The sequence below is a fragment of the Uloborus diversus genome, chromosome 8 (assembly GCF_026930045.1).
Source record: "Uloborus diversus isolate 005 chromosome 8, Udiv.v.3.1, whole genome shotgun sequence".
Taxonomy (NCBI): domain Eukaryota; kingdom Metazoa; phylum Arthropoda; class Arachnida; order Araneae; family Uloboridae; genus Uloborus; species Uloborus diversus.
The window spans coordinates 123,910,556-123,935,937 of record NC_072738.1 but is presented as its reverse complement, the minus strand read 5'-3'; the positions used below and the strand labels follow the sequence as shown (position 1 = coordinate 123,935,937).

The 25,382-nt window shown below is 30.4% G+C and overlaps 1 protein-coding gene across 1 annotated transcript in view; it reads right to left on the bottom strand.

Annotated features, from left to right (window-relative positions):
• The window catches only part of LOC129228579 (sorting nexin-14-like), a 46,056-nt gene that overhangs the window by 2,405 nt on the left and 18,269 nt on the right, over positions 1–25,382 (bottom strand). Inside the window, exons 11-28 of the mRNA XM_054863261.1 lie at positions 24,220–24,334; positions 23,975–24,130; positions 21,444–21,568; positions 21,275–21,333; positions 20,017–20,099; positions 15,898–15,953; positions 15,559–15,742; positions 15,245–15,278; positions 14,104–14,251; positions 13,904–14,006; positions 10,207–10,247; positions 10,053–10,123; positions 7,022–7,076; positions 4,793–4,916; positions 2,927–3,091; positions 1,020–1,050; positions 795–859; positions 628–707 (exon numbers count right to left, since the gene is read on the bottom strand). Coding sequence (XP_054719236.1) covers positions 628–707; positions 795–859; positions 1,020–1,050; positions 2,927–3,091; positions 4,793–4,916; positions 7,022–7,076; positions 10,053–10,123; positions 10,207–10,247; positions 13,904–14,006; positions 14,104–14,251; positions 15,245–15,278; positions 15,559–15,742; positions 15,898–15,953; positions 20,017–20,099; positions 21,275–21,333; positions 21,444–21,568; positions 23,975–24,130; positions 24,220–24,334 — 1,695 coding nt within the window. The remainder of the gene's footprint in view (positions 1–627; positions 708–794; positions 860–1,019; positions 1,051–2,926; positions 3,092–4,792; positions 4,917–7,021; positions 7,077–10,052; positions 10,124–10,206; positions 10,248–13,903; positions 14,007–14,103; positions 14,252–15,244; positions 15,279–15,558; positions 15,743–15,897; positions 15,954–20,016; positions 20,100–21,274; positions 21,334–21,443; positions 21,569–23,974; positions 24,131–24,219; positions 24,335–25,382) is intronic.

The following is a 25,382-nucleotide window of genomic DNA, read 5'->3' as shown; positions in this document are numbered from 1 at the left end:
TCTGATAAAAAGCATACTTACTGCTTTACTCTTAAAGCAGTGGCGGCAATTTACGGTGGCAAGGGGGGGGGGGGAGCGAGTCCTTCGCCCCCGCTTTGCATGGTTGATTAGTTTTATCTTCCAATTTAGGAACATAAACTAGAAATTATAAAAAAAGCAGAAACATCGAAAATCTCAGAATATAATTATTTGTTTCACTTTGTATATCTGTTTACGAAACATTATTTAGCACAAACAATTTTTAGTTTATTTATTCATTGTTTAGATTTTAGTAAATCAATTGTTTTACTTAAACAAACCATGCTTAGTAAATAAAATTCCCAAGTTTTAGTGACACCTCAAAATACTTCGGGAAAAATAATGTAAGTTTAATTTATCTTTAAGTGTTTCTTCGAGGAAAATTATTGTGTACAAAATTCATCAAAATCTTAAGAAAAACATGAGTATAAGTTGTTCGACTTGCATCAATTTCCAATTATCTGCTTCAATATTCTCAAAACCAGCCCTAACTAAATTTTGTACTTTTTCTTTTTTTACTACCACTAAAAGTTCCATAACTTTCAGTTGTCTTTTTCTTTTGAAATGAAAGATTATTGTATTATGCTAAAACACAGAAGAAAAACAAACCTGCTTATTAAGTAAGGGATACTGTAAAATTTCAAACAACAAGTTCAAACTTTCATCAAAACTTTTTGTCATCATAATACCTGCAAAACATTTAAATGCAAGTTCAGGGATAATTACAATAATAAAAGCTAAGGAATAATAGAAACTTGAATGCATTAGTATATTACCAGGAAAAAAATCTTTGGCTTGTCTTAAAGCTTGCCTTGCACGCTCAGATTTTTGCCTTTTTGTACTGTAAATAGAAATTTAAAATGCAAAGCAACAAAAAAACACCACTGAAGTTTTATTTCTTTTCAATAAAAATATTGAAGTAATAACACAAAAAAAAAAAAAAAAAAATAAAATAAAAATAAAATAAAATAAAAAAAAAATAAAAAAGTAAATAAACCTACCGTGGAGGATCATCTTCAAAAAATAATGCATCTGAAAATAAAACAAAGTCATTAATTGGTATGCATTTGGAATATAAGCGAAAAAGAAAAATTTTTGGCTGCTAATTGAATAGAATAGTAATGATATTGCATCACATAGCTGTATTGTGAATAATAAAATTTTAGTTTAATTAATGATTATGGCTCATCATATACTTAAATTTTTGATCAAGTTCTTAATCTATTAGTGATGTTGATAACAATGTGCTTTACCACAGGGTGATTTCAAAATTTTCTAATATTAGAAGGGAGGACGTACTGAGTGTATTAGCCAGATTGGATGGAAATGCCTCCTACTAACAAGTCTTAAATGATATTTTGTAAATATATCATGCCCAGTGGTGCACACAGAAATTTGTCTAGGTGTAGAGGGGGGGGGGGGCAGGATCAAAAGTCTATCCTTCTCATATCATACTCCAACATGTACGCATCCAAACATATTCTTTAGCTTTTATCGGTTGTCGGGAACAAAAAACATTTAAAAGAAATATTGAACAATTTTTAGCACTAGTTAATAAAATAAAATTTATGAATAACAAATACTTAATTAAAATACCCGAAAGCACAAGAATGAATGTATTTACTTTTTTCATAGTTAAAAATAAAACAGCAAAGCAAAATCACCATTTTAGAAGAACAATTTATGTTCCCATACAATGTGATTTTGTAGGGGAAGAAAGACAGAAAATTAATTTTAGTTTTTTCATTTATTAATTCTGAAATTATTGTTACCTTAACTTGGAATTATTTTACGTACCACATACAAAGGATTCTAGTCAACTAAAAAACCTCAAGGGCCACGGAAGGGGTCCGGACCTCGTGGACCCTCCCCTTGTGTGCGCCACTGATCATGCCATTAGTACTGTTACTCATGCAGAGTAGTGAAGCTACAGCTTTGTCAGCAGATACTGGCCGTTTGCACTGCAATGAATGCCAGAGAATTAAACTTATCTAATTTGAAACATGCTGTGCATCATATGTGATTCCTCCCCCCTCCATTTTATGGGCACTTACCACATAAATTTGGGGATGAACAAATGTTTTTCACCCTTTAAATTGCAATATTAATCATAAAAGTTAGATTATGTTTTAAATGCAAGGCGAGCTGAGATTGAAGTTTCTGAGCGAATTAGAATACAAAAACTTAATTGTCCAAAGCAACAGTTGTCTCATCAAAATTTTTTTTTTTGATATCAGCGACTATTGGGTCTTTACCTCATATTTCTGATTTTTAAAGGAAAGGAGTGGTTTTTCCTTCTCTCCAGTTTTTCATCAAAGTATATTTTTACTTCATATTCATCTTTCTTCTAATACATATACACACATGGGTGCCCATATGCAAAATTTTAAGAGGGGGGGGGGGGGTTCAGATATTTTCCCCATAGAAACCGATTTTAGTAGAGATTAGAGTTATTAAAGTTTGACATTTTTAATAAATTATTCATTAATGGTTGGAGAAGTAATGTTTTTACATTTTTGCAAAGAAAAAAGTACTAAAGCAAGGAAGTTCTAATTTCTATTGAGGGGGAGGGGGGGGTGAGCTCCCACTTGCCCCCCTGTATAGGTGCCCTTGTATATACATATATTGCATTTTTGATCACTGGCTTCGATTTTACTCAATGTTTTATATTTCTAATCATTTCCAGTCACATTTCTTTTTTGATCATTAGTCATGAAATTTGGCACAAAATTCCTTATGATCATGGAAATGTGTCCATCACAATTTGATTTTTCAAGTACATTCACTTTATTGATGCACATAATGCAGACAATTTCAACCTATCAATCTCCAATTTTAGCCACACGCAATACTAGTTGTAATAAAAATTAAATGTGAGAAAATGGTAAAATTAAACACACATACAAACCTTTTAATGCATTAATAAGTTCGGCTAATCTTTGAGGTTTAAATGCCTGCTGTAATTTTTCATCAAGATACCATTCAATTCCAGCCTGAAGAGTCTGGCGTAACAATATATCACAGGTTGCAAGTAACTGTACAATATAACTAGGAACACAAACAACTTCAACAGCTTAAAAAGATGAAAGAATTTAAATTAAAAAAAAAGTAACTGAATAAAAATAAATACAATTTACAAGCATGAATTTTACAATTCGAAAAGCACAATAACACGTAAAAGAAAACTTTTCCTCTTATCTTACATAATTAAAAACTGAGCGTATGTACCTATGTCTACTTCTCCCGAATGCCAGTGAACTGACCATTGAACCAGGTGTCGTTAGATTCATATTTTTCCCGTCTTTATGTTTGGCTATTTAACATAATCGTCCGATAATAATTAACGAAGATATCTATTAAAAACTATTAATTATGACATTTAGATTTCAACATAAAATTCCTATTTTTTGAAGGCTTTCCTCCATTTAAATTATTATTATTCAGTGCTTCATCTCAACTTTCCACACCAATGCTTTTATTAAAATTTATAGTGTGAAAAAAATCACTGAGACGAAAGATCTGTTTCCATTTTTGTTTCTCGAATATGAACAAGTAAAATTCTTGCTTTTGTTTTAAAGGCTTTTCCTGAAATCGGGTATTTAAAATGTTTACTTTTTGGTTATTTTCCCGCAATCTACCACAAAATTTTACTGATTTTTTTTTGTTCAACCTTGAGTGTTGAATAAGAGTCACTTGACAAAACTTTTATTTTCGAGGTAGACCGTGCAAAGCTGGGCGGCGCAATAATGATAATCCTGTTGCAAACAGAATGCTCCTACAGCATTTTAAATTTTTAATTACTTTAGTGCACTTTTAATACATATGCAAAAGGCCCTTAATTAAAGCAGATTACACTGTATCACAAGATTGTTAAAAGTTATTATGTAAAAAATGTAAAAAACTTTTTTTCCACATTGGGTGTTTTTTTTGGCATACTAAATATTTAATCAAAGATCATGATCTTTACACCAAAAATTGGAACATTTAAACTTACTCTTTTTGTACAGCAATAAAGCAAGAGATTTTTAAATGATTTTCCGATCAAAGGTCGGATTGAAAAATTGAATAAAAATAAATGCAAGTTACAAGAATGAATTTTACAATTCATAAAGCACAAAAACATGTAGAAGGAAACTTCTTTTCCACTTATATTAATGAAAATCTTGTTGCAAACAAAATCTTCCTGCAGCATTTTAAATTGTTAATTACTTTAGTGAGCTTTTAATACATGCGCAAAAGGACCTTAATTAAGCAGATTACACTGTATCACAAGATTGATAAAAGATATGCTTTCAATGCAAAGAAAAAAACTTTTTTTTTCCACATTGAGTATTATTCTTTGTGTACTAAATATTTAATTGAATCACGATCTACCCCCCAAAAATTGTATCTTTAAACTAACTATTTTCGTACAGCAATAAAGCTAGAGATTTTTAAATGATTTTCCAACTAAAGGTCTACAAAATACAGTTATATAAGTATTTATTAAACAAAAAAATTTACTAATAAAACTAAATATTTTATATTGGCAAGAAAAATCAGGAATTTGAAAAATCAATGTTTTTAAATCTCAGATTTTTGAAATTCAGAAAATTGTGATTGCTTAAAACCTCCATATCCATTAGCAACAATATCCCCCCTCTCTTCCACCAAGGATTAAAATAATAGCTTCCATAAAAAATACTAAAAATCCAAATTTGTCTTTTTTTTTTCAGTTCAGATGCAATTTTTGACTTAGTTTCATACTAAGGAGTAAAGTTTAATAATAACTTACCAATATATACAATATAATCATATAGCTCTTTCAAATCTATAACAGAAACAATTGTGGGACCACTGTAGGAGTGCTTTATATCACGAATAGTTGAAAAATTATCTTTGAATAGTCCTGAGATCAACTGAAAATAAAAAGGTTTGGAAAACAATTATTTGTAAATGCACTATAATATCTGTACCTCAGAGCCAGAGTGACGTAACTCAAAAAATTGCAATTTTCCATTTATTAGTGCATTGTATGTAGAAGCCTATTCTGCATCGAATCATGTGAATGCAATTCTAGAAAAAAATCCTTTTCAGTTTTTTTACCACAGTAAAAACAACACGCTTCCCATCTTTTGCATGCACCAGAAAAAAGTCTTCCCTCTACGGTAAAATTATCATAATGTCACTTTTGTTCTTCTGGCTCTGAGGTACATTTGATATTATTACCAATAACTGCTTTTAATTATGAATAGAAGAAAAAAAAAATAAGGCAATATACCGTATTTTACTGTATATTATCCGCAGCAGTATATAATCCGCAGGCCTTAAAATCGGCCTGAAGAAAAAGAAAATCTTCATAAAATCTGCGGTGCCATATAATCCACTGATAATACAATGCAAAAAAATGAAGTTTTAATTTAAGATACAATTTTAGCAACTAAATTAAAAACGTGAAGAAGTAATAACTTTTAAGGCATATTCAAAACTAATGTAAAGAATAATCTAAAAATAATGATTTCTTCTCTAAATTGTCATTATAGTACAATAATTACTTGAAGACAAAGAGTCAAGAAAGGAGCAAATGATCTAATCTTGTGCAAATGAAGACTTCTTCCTTTACAGTATGCATGAATCGCATAAGAAAACATTCAAGCTATCTAAAAAAAACAACATAAAAGCAGGGTAACGGTTTCGGCAAATCCTGCTGTAAATATTGAGGTTCAATGCGTTGCTGTTGAGGGAAAAAGGGACAGATAATCCGCAGCAGTATATGATCCACACTTCATTAATTTTACACTTTTTTAACAGATAATCCACGGATTATATGCAGGAAAATACGGTACTTGTACAAATATACATTTGAAAAGTAAAAAATCTTTTCTCTAAAAAAATGCATAAACACCAATTTTAAAGGCATGCAGTATATAATGTTTTTTTTAAAATAATTTATAGAACCAAAAGTTGTGACATAATTGAGTGCATTAAAGGTGAAAATTTGGGAATTTTATTAACAACCAGTGACCTGCAGATTCTTCAGTTTTAGCAACCACTTTTTAAAGGTAAACTTATTCTTTTAAAGTAAAAAAACATACACACATACAAAAAAACTTATATTTATTTCTAATTTAAAAAAAAAAAAAAGTTACTGCAATCAAAAATTGCAGCCAGGCGTGCATTCTTTTGTCCTTAAAAGTTGTAAATGATACATTTTTCAGTTTACTGTAGGAATGATAGTAGACTCAAGTAAAATTTTGACAGTGTGAAATTTTTGGAGACTATAAGAAAGCCATTTTTTAGGCTTTTGGTGAGATTTTTTATCCACATAGCTCTGAAGTTGGATTTTCAGCATTAGCATAGCTGAAGTCAAAACATCGAGCTGAACATTGAAAGTGCCTTTAGGTGGGCTTTGTCAAAGTCACAATCTATTATTCAAAAACTTGTAAAGATAAACAGTGGAAGCCCTCCCTCTGATTTTGTGAAAGAGACTGGTATTACATGCCAACATCACCTAACACTTTACCTCAATTTGTGTTTGGTTTTTTATTTCAAGTGCTCTAATAATAATATAATATGTTCAAAACATAGTAGTAATGTTGAATTATGTAGGAGGGCTGTTCAGAAAGTATCCAGACTGAATGTATCTTATTTGTCCCAGAAAACTGCTAGCGGTGGGACTGTGCGCACCATGCATCAGTGTTCAAAGGAGGGCGCAGAGCCTGAAAAGTGGAGAACTCCTCATCCAAGTGGCAACTTCCTTCAGTTTCCTAGAAGCACTTGTTTTTATTTGGTCACCACAATACAAGTGGCCACTGTGAATATCATTGATAAATGATTCATATGTTAAACTAGTACCTCAGGACAGAGTAATTTGAAATATTTAGCATTCTTGGGAGCAATATTATAGTTTTTTTTTCCAAATACAATTGATTTTAAAGCAGTATCTTCAACAAGTCGCTAAATATTTCAAACAAATTCTTTTTAGTTGATTTCAAGGCTTTTTAAAGAAATAAATTTTGCAAACCTTCTCTTCTATTTCAAATGTTGTGGGCTCATAAATATCTTTCCAGACTTCTTTACTGAAAAAGAAAAAAATACCTCAGTACCTAACCATGGGTGCTCATATGCAAAGTTGCAAGGGGGGGGGGGGACTCAAATATTTTTCCTGTGGTTTAGCTGGATATTTTCCCCATGGAAACTGATTTCAGGACAGATTAGAGTCATTAAAATTTCACATTTTTAATAATTTATTCATTAATGGCTGGAGAAGAAATGATTTTACATTTTTCCAAAGAAAAAAGTACTAGAAGCAAAGAAATTCTAATTTCAAAGGGTGCGGGGGGCTCGAGCCCCCTCCCTTGCCCCCATATGGGTGCCCTTGTACCTAACGTTGGTATTAAGAACTACTTTACTCCATTGATATAAAACCAGACAAAAAGCAGCATTTTTATTTTACACTTGTATTTTATGAAAAACAAAAATAATGTATTTACATGCACTTATAATATCGGGTTTGATTATAATAAAAAAACACAAAATGAAATATACAAGAGGAGAAAATGCAAGAAATATTAGCTAAGCTCCTTTGTTCTAAAATGATAACAAATGTTATCAACTTCTCTCAATAAAATCTCAATTCATTATAATTTGATGCTTTGTTACGAATGACAGAAAAAGTACAATAATAAAATAAATAAATAAAATAATAATAATAATAAAACTTAAAATTGTTTATGACGGATTAAAAGTTTGTGCAATCAAAAATTGCAGCCTAGAGCATGTTTCTACAGTTATACTATCATGTGCCACACCTAACAAGTTAGGTCTCAGAGATTGATTGCCCACACTTTATTTTAAACTATTGCATAATTTTTCTCTGAGCAAGTTAAGTTTTTAATACAGAAGTCCAATTAATAAAATTTAAGAAAGAAAAATGGCACCATTAAAACAACTGTAGTATCAAAACAAATCTAATTATTTCAAAGAAATAAGCAAGGTCACAAAAAGTCACTAAGCATTTGATTACATTTTAAGACAAGCTGTGAAAAAAATTGATTAAATTATATCAAAAGCCCCATTAAAATATAAAATAGTCAGCTCACTTCATAATTTATCGCCAATCTCAACAAGAAACCTTTTTAAAGTAAATCAATCATAATAATCGTATCATAATTCTGAAAATAACGCTGTTTTGAATCATCTAAATTATTTAATAACTAGGGAAACAAATTGAGACATTTGCATGGATCTTTTTCCTTCAATGGTCTCATAGGTATAACATATTTTCTTGTGTTACAGTCAATTCGTTAAAATCTCACACAAGAGTTATTCAAGTGCAAAAAAAGAAAAAAAAAAGCATTTGAAAAATGAAATATGAAGCGCTCTGTTAAAAAACTAAAGCATCAAATATTTACAGTTGCTGTTTTTTTAGTTGTTATTCAAAGAAAATTTTTTGATTTCACATTAGCCTTTTTGGTACTGGAAAACAGAAAGGTACCTGTGTTTGTTTTTCCCTTCACAAAATTTACTGAAGAAAATGCTCAGCAACAAAAGCAAGAATTAACAAAAAGTTTGCTTTTATGCCAAGAAAAAGTTAAATTTCCTTTGCTGAACGGAATTTAAAGCACCATAAATCTAATATGGTCTATGGCAGAAAGGGCGTAACAAAGGGATGTCTCAAAGTCAATCATCCCTGCACTTCTACCTTTTTGATAAGAATACAAGAGGAGCAGAAGATGTCTGAACACCCAAACTGGGTTTAGGGGAAATGTTTGTCATTGAGGGCAAAAGGGGATCACTGGATTTTTAAGAAATTAAGAACTTAAAAAAGATTTAAAACGGATCTTTTCCTTGAAATTGATTTCTCCCTTTGAGTTACAAGCCTTTTAATTTTTATCAATCGTTTTTACATTAGAAATTTTATATTTGACACTGATTAGGCCAGTGGTTTCCTAACTTTTTATACCTGTGCTCCCCTTTTCTCAGAAATAAATTGTTCCCCCCCTCCCCACAAATTTCATAAATGTTTTTTTTTTTTGATGTTACACTTTATTAATGAGTTTAAAAAAGCAATACAATATGTTATATAAAATTGGTTTTATGTACAAAACTTAATAATTTATTATTTTGTAAAATGAGGATTGATAATTTTATTACTTAATAATTATTATAAAATTACACAATAATATATATTACAACATTAGTAAAACATCAATAAAATATTAATGCAATAGGTGGGACTTGTCTTTAAGTGCAAATTTTCTCAAACTGTAGTGTCGTTGAATATATATCGCTATTCTTAGTGTAAGTGTTCAAACCCAAGTGCCACCCACCGCAAAGACGTTTTGCTAATTCACACTTTGAGGTTAATTAAAAAAAAAAAAAAAATGTATACCAAAATAATATTTTGTTAACAGCTGCAAGTCTTTTAACATTAACTTTTAACCTGTGGAAGGTTCAACAGATTGGAAACCTCTGGATTCGTCATATCAAACCACATTTATGCTGCATAATACACTAGATTGCTAAGTTGCCCAAAATAATAATGCCAATTAAATTGTACACTTATTCCTTTTGAAAACCTTCCTCTACCTTTGAAGTACATTTTATTTTTAGGAGCAAGCTCAAGCAATGACATACAAGAACCATGTTTTAAAAGAACTAAAAATAGGCCATGAAGATCACCAACGTTCAAATCTGACTAATTTAGTGGACATGTTTTCAATTTTTCCTTTCCTGCATCTGTAACGCTTAAAGATAAAAACATCATAAGAATGTTTTTTTTTTCATCAAATAGGGAAGGACAAAGTCTATCTTTAACCATTTATCTTGTGTATTTTAATATTCAATGAATTCAGATGCATTTTGGATAATATTTTAAGAATATAATCAGTAAATTTTGAATCATCAAACCAAATGCCGTAGAAATAAAATCATGAATTTCATATACTGAATAAATATTATTAGAAGAGCAATTATTAAAGTTTGAATCAATTTAAGATAATGGGATTTTGTAACTAAAACAATACCAAAAAAAAATAGGTTAACAACTGTACCTAGGTTTTGGTTTAGCAGCTTCAGTTGATGCAATGAAAGCTTGAAGAAAAGGGAGCAGATGTTGACCTTTCTATTTAAAACAATAATAACAATAAATTTAAATAATGCATCAAAATAATTTTATAGACATTTATAGGAAATTTGCATACATACTTCTTTTATTAATTTCATAGGAACTGTTTTAATCATTTTTCCTGTAGAGTAAATGGAGAAAAAATATAAGTTCCATATATACAAAAGCATATTATGTTCAATATAAGTTTAATTTAGAAAGTGAATAAACAAATAAAAGTCAAAATGTTTGAATTTTGAGTGACACTACAAGTTACCGACCCATATGACACCTGCGCTAGGAACTCCCCTGCTTGTAATACAAAATACATATTGAATTATTAGTTGCTATTTTGCTTTCTTTCTGGAAAATGACTATATGATAAACATAGTTCATCAATATATCTCATCAATAACTACAAACATGTGCATTCTTACATGTTTCGGGAAAAATGGTCTCACTCTTCACACCTTCAATGAAATTAGATTAACAATCTGCTAATTCAACAGTAGTGTGAAAAAATTAGAGATTAAAACGGCAGCAACCATGGACTGGTGTCTGTATATCGGAGCAATTTGATGCATCAGTTTAAGGAAATATTTTGAATCGGTTTAACGATGTGGGAAGCAGACCGGTTTTATGCGATGCATCAATGAATCACCCAGTCCTACTAAAGAGATAAAGATCATACAGAAATTAAACAAATTTCGCTTAGTTTATTCACTTGGAATGAATAAAAATTATTTCAGAATAATTTTTTTTATAAATTTATAGATTAATACAGATAATTCAAAAGAGCAACTCAGAAAAAAAATCTTTCGTTCTTCCAGTCAGAATTACAATATTAAAAATAAAACAGAGGTAAAAGCCCTACTAAGAATATGTTGCCCACAAGTCTCTTTTATTATATTTTGCATTTTAATCTCTTCTTTATGATTGGTACACAGTAAGTTGTTTGATCATACCACCCTTGATTTAAATATTTTCTGAAAACTATTGACATGCCCTAGTAAGTCTATAGATTAAATGAGATAGTAAAATAGTTTTGATTGACAGCAACTCACACAAGAGGTAACCAATGGTTTAAAAAAAAAAAAAAAAAATTTTTTTTTTGCTAATTTTAATTTTGGATGTGCCATTTTGGAAGCACTAAATTACTTTTCTCATTTTGTTTACTTTGCTTCAAAGCTCATTGCTGAAATAAGATTTCTGTTAAAATATTTTCCGCTTTAGAAGTAGTTTTGAAACACAATCAGGACTTAATCTCATAACAATACAAAAAAGAACATTTTAATATTTTTTTGAAGTATATATACATATGTACATACCTGCAGTAAACTTTCTTTTATACAGCGGTGGACAATTGCTAAGGACGGATGGCAATAGCAGCGTTAGCAACCACAAAATAGAAGGCAAGTAAATATGAAAATTAGCAAAAGTTTGGGACACAACAAGACGTGTTATGTGTATGCAAATTTTTTAAACTCATGACATTGCTGGTCACATGATAGCGTTAATAAGCGATATAAAGGATTGGGCGCATGAGGACCATAGTTGTTCAAAAGTAAAGTTTGACAGGAAAGAATCAATTGACGAACTTGCACTTTTGAGTATGTCTTCCTGACATCCCTTAGATGATTTTATGGGTGGCCATGTGGTTGGCAACATTGAAGAAGGGCAGGAAAATTTAGGTGTTGCCAGGGAGTTCGACGTCAGCCACAGGGTTGTTTCTAGAGTTTGGAAATCATTTTAAACAAATAGAATATGTAGCAAATGTCATGAGGGACGTTGTGTACGCAATACGACGTCAGCAGAAGATTGATACCTAATGCTAGCAACGAAAAGGAACCAGCGCAACACAGCTACTGAGGTAGCAAAGCAGTTTCCTGCTGCTACTAGCAAGCAAATAAAATGAAAAACTGTAGCCAGACGTTTGAATGCAGTAAGACTATACGCCCGTCAGTTTGTTTTGTACATTCCATTGTCTACAAGTCAGTGTTTTGCTTGTTTTCAATACATCTTCAACATTGCATTTGGAGAGAAGTCGACTGGGCTTGTGTGCTATTCTCAGATGAAAGCAGGTTCAGTCCATCATCTAATTGTGGACAACTAACCTGGCATGAGAGTGGTACAGCATTAAAGCGGGCAAACATAAAAAAAAAGGACTAGTATCAAGTTGTGTCATGGTAAGGGTAGGATTATGATTAATGGCCATATGTGGCTTGTGTGCTTCCAAACAAGACTATGACGGCTTGGGATACATTAATCTAGTTCTGTTGCCTCATGTTCAGGTGTTCTGTGGTGTTATGGGCGATAAATTCGTTTCCGTGGATGGCAACGTTAACATGTCATTAACAATCGCCATCCAGGACTGTCTAGCTCACTCAAAATATTCAACCCATCAAATGGCCAGCACGTTTTATAGATCTAAATCATATTGAAAATGTTTGGGATGCTTTGGAGAGCAGTAATACTAGTTGACAACGCCCTCCAATAAGCAAGGACACTCTTATCCGTGACTGACAGAAGATTGGGATAAATTACCCCCCCTCCCCCCCAACAGCTTCTGGATAATGTTGTGTAAAGCATCACATGATGTGTAGAACCTTGCATCACTCTCCATGGTCGCCATTTTCTATATTTACATCTTATGCCGGTACGCATGGGGCGGTAATTACATTTATTCACTTTTACGTATTCAGCCCAAAATGACAGTTTCATTCTGTGAACACTTTTCAACGCCTTCTGGATTTCAGAGCACAATTAATTATCACCATTGCAATGTTCTAGAGCTCTGGCATAAGTTTATTTCACTTGGCATCGAATTACACTTACTTTTTTATGCTCTACATAGCCCATTGGAATCCGTCCTTAGCAATTGTCCACCAGTGTATATCTTCACAAGGGACAGACCAAAAAGTTGTATGAGTGAGAAATTCAGGGTTGAAATTACTTTTTATTTTACATCAAATCAATTGTAAAAATAAATAAATGCCAAAAATGGAATTAATAACATCTTGGTTTTGAAAAATTTCTTCTAGTGTCATTCTGCTTATATTTTCGTTATAGAAGAGTTTCAGTTCAGTAATTATTTACATTACTAGAAAGTCATTAGTCAAGGTACGATGGGTGAAAATTCCTTCTACTGTCCTACATTTGAATGAAGCCATTGCCTGTTTGGTGATATTTTGATACTTGAAATTTTAACCCTAACTTCAATGGATTAACCAGAAACTCCAGTGGATAGCGTTAATTTTCAACCACTTTTTTGATTCTTCATTCTCCTAAAATTTTATCTCCTTTGTTATATTTTTTATTGATTCTCAAAAAAAAAAAAAAAAAAAAAAAAAAAAAAAAAAAAAAAAAGGAAAAAACAGCTCGTCCTAATGAGTTTTTTACCTTCCAGAAGCAAATGAAATACGATCTCTGCCAAGCCACTTGACCGCGTGGTTTCTAATTTAAAATATCGACTTGGAAAATATTACGTAAGAGCCGGTCTAACCCCCCCCCCAAGTAACAACATGTAGAGATTTTTCCAACCCCCCTCGCCCTCGGGACCCTTAAGTGATTAATGAATGGCCCCTTACCAGTAAAACAGTTAAGTTACTGGATCGAGTTCAGCCTTGTCACAATAAAACCTTTCCCTGCATATTAAACATTACTAAAACATATTATCAAATTATTATGCCGTGGTGCAAGTTTCATTGTTGAGACTCTGGGTTACTTGATCATTGGATATTATTTATATGAGGATATTTCAAATAAAATGTGAAAAATAATTAAAAAAAGCCTAATTACCAAGTTTTATGTCAGGTAAAAAGCTTGAAGTGAATGGGATGGGAGATTTCAAAAACTGAAAAAGCAGTTCACTTCCTTGAAGTGCAGGAAGAGTTAGAAGAGTCTACATTAGGAACAAATGAAATGATATTGAACAAATATTATTAAAAATATGCAATTCATAACAACTCAAAATAAAATTATGGAACAGTCTGACATACTTGTAAATAGTGTTCAAATTCAGGTCGTTTGCTCTCCAGGAAAGTGAGACCTTTGTGTTGCTGTGAACGTTTGGGAGGAAGCTGCACAGACAGCTCACCATGAAATTCTGTCAGCTTTGCCTCCAAAACATAAAACTCGTTGTACCGCCTAGCAAGGAAATTTAATGTATTACAGTTCTTATTTAAAAAAGAAATTTAAATTTAAAAAACACATTTACAATCATCATGTTTGAAAATTTCAATCACAAAATTGAAGCATTTGCTACTGCACAAACATAAGGAAAACTTAAACTTTAAAAATTAAAAAGAACATTTTACATTAGTTTTACTATCTTCATGATAGCTAGCTGTTGATTTATTTAAAAACACTTTAAAAATTGAAAGAGAGCACCAATAACACTGCAATATTTTATTATACAAACAATCATAACACTACTTTTTGAATTTCACTTCTGAAAATGAACTGTCTACTTTGAATCAGATAAACTTATCATCCATTTAAATTTTCCAATCAAAAATATAAAATACATACATAAAACAAAGTCTCACACCTGAAAGCCTGTATTCTGAATAAACCATTTTTTGGATACTTTTTAACAATGAAAATAAACTAACAACTTTCCAGCCTGACTTTTAATTTCCCTAACCTTTTAGGAACCTTGAACAATTAAACTTATTGCTCTGAAGAAACAAGGAATATAGTAAAAAATCCACTTGTTATCATTATTATTTGTAATAAATAAATATTTTGGCTTTGTCCAGTGGGAAGTAAAAACAACAAAATATACTTATTATTCTTTAGAATTCCATAATTTTGAAGTGGTTTGTTTTTTGATTACATAATCACTACTTTTTTCATAAGACATTTGCTCATTACTGGCCTATGGGTACAAGGTTATATCTCCTAATAGAATTGAAAAAAATGTAACATTGAGTGTAACTCAAACATTGTTATGTCATAGTTTAGGAGCATTTTGTTCTAACCATTTGAATGAATTCCAAAGAACGAGATATCAAAATTATCGGAAGGTTAGCTAGAAAAAATAGAAAAGTATAAAGAAAACACAAAATAAATTTATCAGCTAATTAACTTTTTAACTAGTTCTAAAATGTTCTTTTTCAGATATAACTTAAGCTGTACCTTTCCACTGTCCAGTGTAAATCATCAGGGTCATCTGAAAGAAATAATGTTAATTAACAATAAATTATTTTTAAAAATACTCTTTTGATACAACTAAATGCAAGAGTTCTAATTTACAAACAAGCACAAAACGTATGAAATTATAAAGTAATATAATAATAATTTCAAACAAATGCCATAAGTCCTTACTCATTTTGAAATAAAACAATTTTAAAATCTGCTTTTTATTGCTTTTTCTTCATTTTGGCTTTTTAAAAAAAAAAAAAACTTTTAATATCAGTAAAGCTAGATGTTTAATAGCTCCAAAACCTTACCTTCATCTCTGACATCGATCCTTTGTACTTCTATTCGAAATGTATGATAATATTTACAATTTTGATCCATTCTCATCATAACTTGAGGAATAAATACTCTCCAAGCACTTAATTTTTTTAGTCTAGGGTCATCTTCCATTGTATATACATCTCCTTCCCCTTCAAAAGAAGATGCTGCATCTGCCTGCAAATGACACATTAAAAAAAATATATAAATATATTTATAGCACAAAACTGCAGATAAAATATTAAACATTTAAAACATTTTCTCTATGTATTCTTATCTTATAATGGATGATGGCTTTAGTTATAAACTAAAGCCATTATGAAAAAACTTACAAATTGGGCTTCAGCAAGGTCAATACCTTCTTCTTCTTCATAAACTTGCCCATCATCTATTAAAAACAAATTAAAATATACACATAAAAATTCATTAAATTATTTTACTTTAAATGAAATTTCCATTTTGTAAAATGAAACACCAACCTATTAGGGTCAGCCAATAAATAATGAGGCAGAGGCTAGAAAACAGATTTTATTCGACATTCTTCAAAAATACAGATTGAAATAGTTTAAGCACTTATCCCTCTGGGAAATTAGTAGCATAATTCCATGCTCATAAAAGTCTTTTGGCATCTGCTAGAATCAATTCTTCATCGTCCGAATGAAATTGTTGTCCCCAAAGTGCCTTTTTGAGTTCCCCAAAGATCTGGGATCATATGGGGATAGATCTGGATTATTTAGGAGGATGGTTCAAAACTTTCCACTTTCATTTTCACGAAAATTCCTTTTTTGCATTGGCTGTGTGTGGTTCCGGTAAACTTTCATGAGCGTGTCATTCTGTTGCACGATAACCCTAGACCACACAGCCAACGCAAAAAAGAAACTTTTGTCGAAATTTAAATGAGAAGTCTTGAACCACACCCCTTATAATCCAGACCTATCCCGATATGATCCCACATCTTTGGGAACAAGAAGGCACTTTGGGGACAACAATTTCATTTGGACAATGAAGTAAAGGAGTGCGTGCATAATTGGTTCCAGCAGCAGCCAAAGGATTTTTATGAGCACGGAATTATGCGACTAATTTCCCAGTGGGATAAGTGTTTAAACAATTTCGATCAGTATTTTGGAAGAATGTCGAATAAAGTCTGTTTTATAGCCCCTGTCTTGTTATTTATTAACTGATTTTCATACAAGTAAAAATTTCTTACAAGATTAGAATTTACTTCCAGGGTTCATACTCAATTTGGATAAAAAAATTCCATGACTTTTCCAAGACTTTTTCATGACTTCATAAAAATTTTCATGACCTTGTTACACGAAGAGAATAGTACTATTTAATGTCAAACTTGCCAATTTTTTCGGCAATTGGCATTAGAAAAACTTTTGCATGAGTGCCATTACCTCATTGGAGCACTTACTTGTGACTGAAAAAAATATCAGTGCATACTGCTGAAAGTAATAAATTATTCTTATTTGTCTTCATCACATAAATTCAAGTAAAATAAAAATATAATGAATGCAATACACTGATGTTTAAATGTCCAATAAATATTTAATAAATAAGACAGAATAGTAATGAATGGGATAAAAATTGAATAAGTTTAAAATAATAAAATCAGGGTTGGTTTTTTTGTCGGCAAAAAGGTATTTTTGCCAGGACAGTGGATAAAACCACGGCAAAAATGGAAAAAAAACGGCAAAAACCTAATTGCAAATAAAGTAGCATTATATTGTTAATCAAAAAATAGTGACAATATAATATTAATACTGCACTTTAATATTTTAGTTATGTCTCTCCATGTTACTTCTAATTTATAAGGTGAAAAATAAATAAAAAAGAAATGTTGGGATTGCAAAACTTAAGATTTTAAATGTTTGCTAAAACATTTTTTTCAGAATGAGCCAATTCCTTCAATGCTAAAACAAAGAATGTTTACTTAAGCTTAGTAAATTAATAAAAATATTGAATTCTAATTATATATATATACATATATTTAATTAATCACTTTTTTTTATCCCATTAAGATTTTTAAGCTATTTAATTAATAACAGAATATTTACTTGAATATAGAAAAATATTAACTTTTCATCACTAAAGAAATAATGCATTTACATGCAGTACAGTACCTAAAGATTTCTGCACACTAGTCGCAACTCTTTAAATGTGTCCTGCAAGCTCTGCTGCAATGGAGAGATATTTCTCAAATTTTTCTTTTGTACAATCAAAAATACGAAACCATTTGTCAGTTGCTTCTCTCACGAAACTAGTTTATTGCTATGCCATGCTTAAACAAATAGGTTTTGATGAAGATGGTATAGACTATGATGATTTAAGTGATATTTCAATGTAAAGAAATGTGTATTTTGCTTTTTAATTACTTTTATTTTATAGTTGTATATTGATTAAGTATACTTTATATAGATATTTAGTATTCTGTAAAAAATGCTATAATAAACAAGCTAATTACATTTTCATTGTAAGTTAATTATTTGTCTTAGATGTTACAAACTGAAATTTTATGTTAAATGTTTAAAAATAAGTTAAACCTTAATTTTTTTTAAACTTTAAAAATACTTAAATTAAAATTTTATCAAAATCTTTTCATGCTTTTACTTTTATATAAAAGGAAAAAAACTGTCCGTAAGAAGTTAACACAAAATCTATTTTTGCCGGGCGGTAAAAACCGTGGTTTTTTCCGCCCCCGGCAAAAACTTGCCAACCCTGAATAAAATTACTTCATAAAATCACTGCCCTTTGATGTCAATAGTGCATCTAATCACTCAGGTAACTGCACAGCCTATTCGTACATTAAAGTAAAGCCACTTTTTACAGTAAATTCATTTTTCCAAACCAGATATTGCAGCAGGCTAAAAGGATCAGTTTTGTGAGCTATATGTTGGGCACTACTGTTTGAGAGTATTAGAATTCCCCTATTTTATGTTCTATTGCCTGATTAAAGTCTTCATTTTAAAATCTTCAACATATCAAGATAAACTCTGAAAAATTTAAAAATGAACTTTATACAAGTAGTTGAAACGAACTCGGATGCAATAGAATTACACTTTTTGAGGGAGCGTGGCAAAATCAATATAGTGCGAATCCACTATTACAGAATATAAAATATAAGAAGTACTGAAAATAATGGTGGGATCAAAATTAGTAATGCCCCAGTAGTAAAATCACATCATAAAAAAAGGTGAGCGGCTGTTACAGAAGCGGATGAAATTGGATTCCAAAACTCGGATTTGTTTTTGAGATCGTTCAATTTATGTGCAATATTACTGAATCACTCAATATTTCTAGCGCTCTTTTAGTAATTGTTGCTTTCTTACTGTCCAAGACATTTTTTCCATGACTTGAAATAAATTTCCATGACTTTTATGAAAATATTGATTTTTCACGACTTTTCCAGGTCTGAAATTTGTTTATTTTTTTTCCATGACTTTCCAGGATTTCCATGACCAGTGCAAACCCTGACTTCAAATCTTTGACAGTGTTATTTGACAGCCTTATTATTACGAGGTACGAGGGGAAGTTGGAAAATAAGTTTCCCCTGTTGACTGAGGTTAGAGTTGTGTATGAAAGTCAAAAAATAGAATGAGACATTTCTTCTGAAACTGTATTCATGACTTGTAGCATTTTTTTCACTCATGGAAAATGCTAAACCAGAAAAAGATTAAATATAAAACCTTGACGGTCAAAAAAGAGTAGCTAAATGTTGCAGCTGTAGTTTAGCTCATGTATAAAGCTTCATTTTGGAAAATATTCTGCTTTAGTCAAACAAATTCCTAATTTTAAAAGATCTCTCAAAATTTTAATTGTATCAGATTATGTATGAGCGAAATTTCTACTTTTTTTTGAAGATGCAAATTTCTAACTGAAAACAAATTGTTTGCTCTGCTGTTTCATTCAATGGAATGAATTTCATTGACACATGAAAGAACTACATCCTTCTAAAACATAGGTTCAACTATGATTGCCTTACTAAAGATTTCAACCAGTACACAGAGTGCACTGTAAACCTTAAAAAAACAGTCAGCAACTGGCAGACTACAGTCCAGTTTCAGACTGAGAAAGGTCAAAAAACTAAGTCACCAAAAAAGTTTTGAAAGTAGGAATCACACAAATAAATTATTTAAGAGTAGTTTAATGCAGGATTGCAAGACAGATTTTTTTTTTTTTTTATGGTTAGTATAGAATGTGAAAGGATTTTCTGAATGATAAAAATTTTTTTTTCAAAAGTATCTGGACCTCAAGTAAAATTACTTTTCGACCACTGTCTTAAAAGTTCAATATTTCTTTACAATAGAACTGCATATCAAACCAGAATGGAATTCAAATAAGGAATGTTATTCCTATAACCTCATGGAAAATTAAATGTAAGCATTTTCATGAAATACAAAATACATTAATTAGGTATCTTGTAACTAGAAATTCAAATTAAACCATACCAACATGAGTGGTAAAGACTCCTTTTAATTTATTCCCTAATTTTGATATTGTTGAGGGACCAGAATTTCCCTTCTTGCTGCCCCTAGAATAATAAAAAAAGCTATTAGGCAAATAAAATTGATGATTACATTAATTGATATAAAGAATTTGCTGTGAACAGGAATATTAGTATCAAAGACAAGTGAATTTATATGCATTTTTTTTCATGTAAAAATATTAAGAAAAATATTTTACTAAATCCGATTTGAAAATTTCAGTATTGTCTATATGGACTGTCCATAAATGAAGTAACACTATTTTTAAACATTTCTGACTCTCCTCCCTTTTTGTTAAAATGTCACTTTCCTTACACCCTCCCCTTGTCACATTACTTTTCATTCACATTTTGATTTAAAAAAGTCTGTTGTCATACTTCTTGCTGCATCCAGTGAAGTTCCCCATCAATTTTTCTGAGGGTATACTCCCAGTAATCCACTATGCACAATATATGTATGCGATTGCAAGCCGCTCAAAAAGCGTTGATTTATTAATTGTTGAGAAATGTAAAGAATTAAGGCTACTTGTGGGAAAATGTCGTTACCGTAAATGTATTATTTTTGCTTAAGGAAAATTTAAGAATGTGATGAGAGAACCTAAATTAGAAATAAACATTTTTAAAGCTTGAGGGCATACACTATAATTTAAAAAATTTTTTGAGAGTATACGGCATATATGGAGTATACGCTATGGGAACATCACTGGTTGCATTCTCCTGCTCCCTTGTCAAATTGTCAGTTTCCTCCTCTCACAAAGTGTAACATCATTTGTGGATGAACCACATAGCGTAAAATCTAGAAATTTAGAAAGTTTTTAAAAAAAATTGGAAAGATTTTAAAAAAAAGAAAAAGAAAACTACATTAATTTATTCTGCAACTAAGAAAATATTAAGCATCTAGATTATTATCTTCTTTAGTGCCAGGCAAAAATAGACAAATGAAAAAGTAAAATAGAAAGAAACTTGCATAACTGTCATCTAAGTATTTTAATCTTTCTTTCTTTTTTTTTTTTGATGTTATCACCGTTAGAATATGCATTCATGCTGAAATTGAAAATTAAACTTTTCTGCAAATGACATTCACAAAATTTAAAATTTGTAAACATATTGAACTGTAGCTTAATGAAAATACTAAAAAAGTTCTTACAAGCTATTTTCTTTTTACTTTACAGGCATGAAAATATACATTAACATTTAAAAACTAAAGGTTCAACATGACTTACTTTCCAGCACCCTTGGAGTTAGAACTGTTATATCTTTCTCCACACAACAGGCTGAAATACTAAAAAAAAAAAAAAGTTTTTATAGGTGTCATAAAGCAATGTTTAGGTTAATAACTATTTACAGCAAAACATACCAAGAATATTATAAGATTAACCAAAATATGCTCACTCTTTCACTTTGAAGAAACATAGGGCAATATGTATTTTCCAATAACTTGTAAACATGATCATAAGCACGATATAAAGGAGTAGTTGTCCGCAATTTAACTACATTCTCTGGAGGTCCTGCAATAACTAAAAAGAAAAAAAGGGAGGAGAATTTTAGTAAAAGGATAGATGTAAAAAAAAGTATAAATTACCAAATTATAATTTAATCAGCTTTCAAAGTAACTCCTCCAAAATATTTGGGCAGGACTTTAATATATATTATACAATATTCTTACAATAATATCTCATTAAAAAAGAACTAATATAGAAAAAAAGTAAATTGGATTTAGCATTAAACAGAAATCTGACTTAAAATTGATTAAAAAGCATTTCAAATTTCAGCTCATGTTTGCTTATAAAACATTGATTTAGGGTTTTTAATTTTACAGAAACTATTTTTAATGTTAATTATTACAACCAATTAGATACAAATCTCACAAGACATTTTTATAGGAAGGGGCAATTGTTTGAAAATATCTTAAAGTTCTTCTTTTCTGAAATTAATTGAAAAAAATATTAGCTATAAGAAAATTTATTAAGTATAGTAACTCATTTTTATTCATATCTAAACAGATTCATTTTATTTACATTTCTTAATAAGAATTCATGGAATGTTCAAAATCTTTCAAAATTTATTTTCCAACAAAGATATTGTGACTTTATTAGCTATTGCTTTCAAAAAGATACTCAATTGGTATTACTACGGCATTTGAAACAAACACAATGAGAATATGTAGCAGACTATGCAATAATGTTTTACATTACTTAAAGTATTGTCCTTCACTTTCTTGGTCACCACACCAGGTTAAATTTCTAAGATTGATCCAACTATAATTTAGAGCTGCCACTTGGCAAGTTGTTTCAGAAATTTGGTGATTAATGCTTATTATCAGTAATAACTGCGGGACTTTCCGCAATTAAAAGAGAAAGTTGATTTTTCTTTTAGTCATTATAAATAAAGAAAGGAAAACATCCAGCCTCCATTTTAATTTTGACATCTTGAATTCAAATTATGTTTTTTTTTTTTGCAATCACAAATTGCGATAAGGCCCCACTGGTGGAGTTTCTTGTTTCTACAAATGGAATAGAAACAGTCAACAAATTTGACCCCCCGATTTGACAAATTAAACCTGTCATATGATTGGTGATTTTCTAGAACAGGTGATATGAGGCATATCCATAAAAAAAAAAATGATGATGATTAAGATGCAATAATAAACCACCATAACACTTATAAAGATTATTTACAGCCTATAACATTATGCATTTTTATTTCTTATTAATCTTAAATGATGGGAATTAGTAATCTGGAAATTTTGTATTCAGATGAAGTTTTGCTGATTAAGTTCCTATTTATAGGTGATCTTGCCTGAGAAAATATAATTTTACACCTCCCCCCCCCCAGTGTTTAACATAAAGTCTGCCCAGAAAAAGTGAATAAAACAAACTGCAGATGATTTATTTGTAACTATGACAATGAAATATTTTCTCTCTAAACAAATATTAAAAACAACTGTCTCAAGAATCAGAGCATCATCAACTTCGATCAAGTGAGAATAATAAGCAATATGTGATTGCTCAAAAAAGAATTTCAGAACAAAAATTAAATGTAAAGCTTAACCTAATTTAGAATTGAAGTATTTAGAAAACACTAGCTGCGTTGCCTGGCTTTGCCCGGTCTACCTTGAAAATAAAAATTGTGTCAAGTAAGGTATATTCAACAATCAGGCGTAAAAAATAAATTAAAAAAAACATAATTTCTCTTTCAAACAATGACGACAGACATTAAAATACTTTTAAGAAATCAAAGCCAGAAAGATGGATTTAAAATGCGTAACAATGGAAACACAAAATAAGTTTAAGGAATTAAAATGCAAAAGAAAATGGTCCACGATTTGAATGGAATCGAGATTTCTTAAACTTGATTTAAAAAGGCTTGTAACTTTTTTTCCTTTTGAGAAAAAAGCTTACTTTTTCGACCATAGGTCTAGTTAGATCTGGAGTAAAAACGGTCGCTTTTTCCAATGGCGTCAAAAAGAAAGCTGTGGGACAATTATTTCACTTTTTATTGATTTATTTAATGAAGAAAGTAGTGCCTAAATTTCAACTAAGCCTATAAAAATTTGAGCTAAAAACGCAAATAACTCCCGCCGTAATAAAGTTAGAGCATTGAAACAAATTGCGTAGAACGCGGGAAATTTTACCCTTTCTAACGATATGTAATATTAATATGTGCAAGTAATTTTTCACCCCCATATTTGAGAATTTATGTGAAAATTGGACGTAAATTGGAGTAAAAAAAGAATTATTCATCGAATTTTATTCAAACTGGTCTGCAAACCTTTCCAGGACTTAAAGGAACAAACTGAAAATTTCAGCGGAATCAGCCATAGTTCTCGAATTTTGCGAGTTCAAACACACAGACGCTTTTTGGGGACTTCATTTTATACTATGTAGAGATGAAAATTGTGTGTAAACAAAAATCATATTTACTGTTTTTGATTTCTTGCACAATGTCATCATCAAAATTTATTCTATCTAAAGCATGTGATGCAAAATAAGTATTATACATTTGTTGAGCTTGTAAATGTAATGCTTCCAATTCTTCTTTGGTCAAATCTGGATTCAATATTCTTGAATTAAATTCATCTATGAAAAATACATTAATAATTAACATAAGAAAATACTAGAGGAGCAACACAAAATTTGCATTTAATAGCTCTTGGTTCACAACTTACCAACACTTAAATGAAACTGGAGAACATTGAGAGCAGATTCCTCTTTTAGAAACTGCATAAAAACATATAACAGTCTTTGATCTTCTAGAATCGTTTGAAATTCAGTATATAGAACCTGCAAATATTAATTTCGGACATTAGAATGAGAAGTAGACAAAAAATCGAAGGGGGGAAAAATGCACAAAACTCAAATTCTATAAAAAAGCGTGTGAAATCTTTTGAAAAATGGGATCTTGGACAAAAATACAATCAAACTTTGTTAACACTAATTCGACGGGCAGGCCAAAATATATCATGTTTTCTGAACTTTGTGTTAACCGATTTCTACTTTAACCAGATTTCGTGTAAGCAGACATCTTTTTTTTTTGTGATTAGGAAAATATAGGAACCAAATTACATTTGTACAAAAGTGTACACTAAGGTGGTTCAAAAATACAGGTAAAAAAAAAGTTTCTCCCAGATAACAGGACGCTTCTCAATATTTTTAGACTTGTGGATAGTAATATACTGGAAGAATTTCAGCTTCCTATTTCAACTGAAAGAGGGTGCTCAACTACCTCCCCAAACTTCCTAAGTATGGGGAGGGGGTTAAAAAAATATATTAAACTGAAAAAACAATGCTACATATTATAATATACACAAGTTATATGCATATACATTGCAATAAAATAATTATTTACAAAAAAAAAAAAAAATAGCTGGGGAAATTAAATGTTTCTAAATTTGACTTTTTTTTATGCTAGGGCTAATGTTAACTTAAGGGGTCATTGAGCACCCTCTTAAAATTTGAGTAAAAAGCTAAAATTTTTACAGCACAGTACTATTAGTAAATCAAAAAAAAAAAAAAAAAAAGGAGGGGGGGGGGGGGTCTTGGACTCTAGCTGGAAAAAAAATTTTTTTAACCACCTTAGTGTACACATAAACCTTATATTTATAGTTTAACTAAGAAGCTTATATTAAGTAACTTATATTAATTATCAAAACATTTTACTATCTGTATACTTCTACTTGAGCCTGTATACTTCTACTGTTCCTGTATACTTCTACTGTACACTACTATAGGTTTTTACTTCAATGTTTTGAAGCAATATCCTTTTACAAAAGTATATATATCTCTTCTAAACAGTTTTTTTTTCTCCCCCCCCCCCCGACCTTAAAATTTT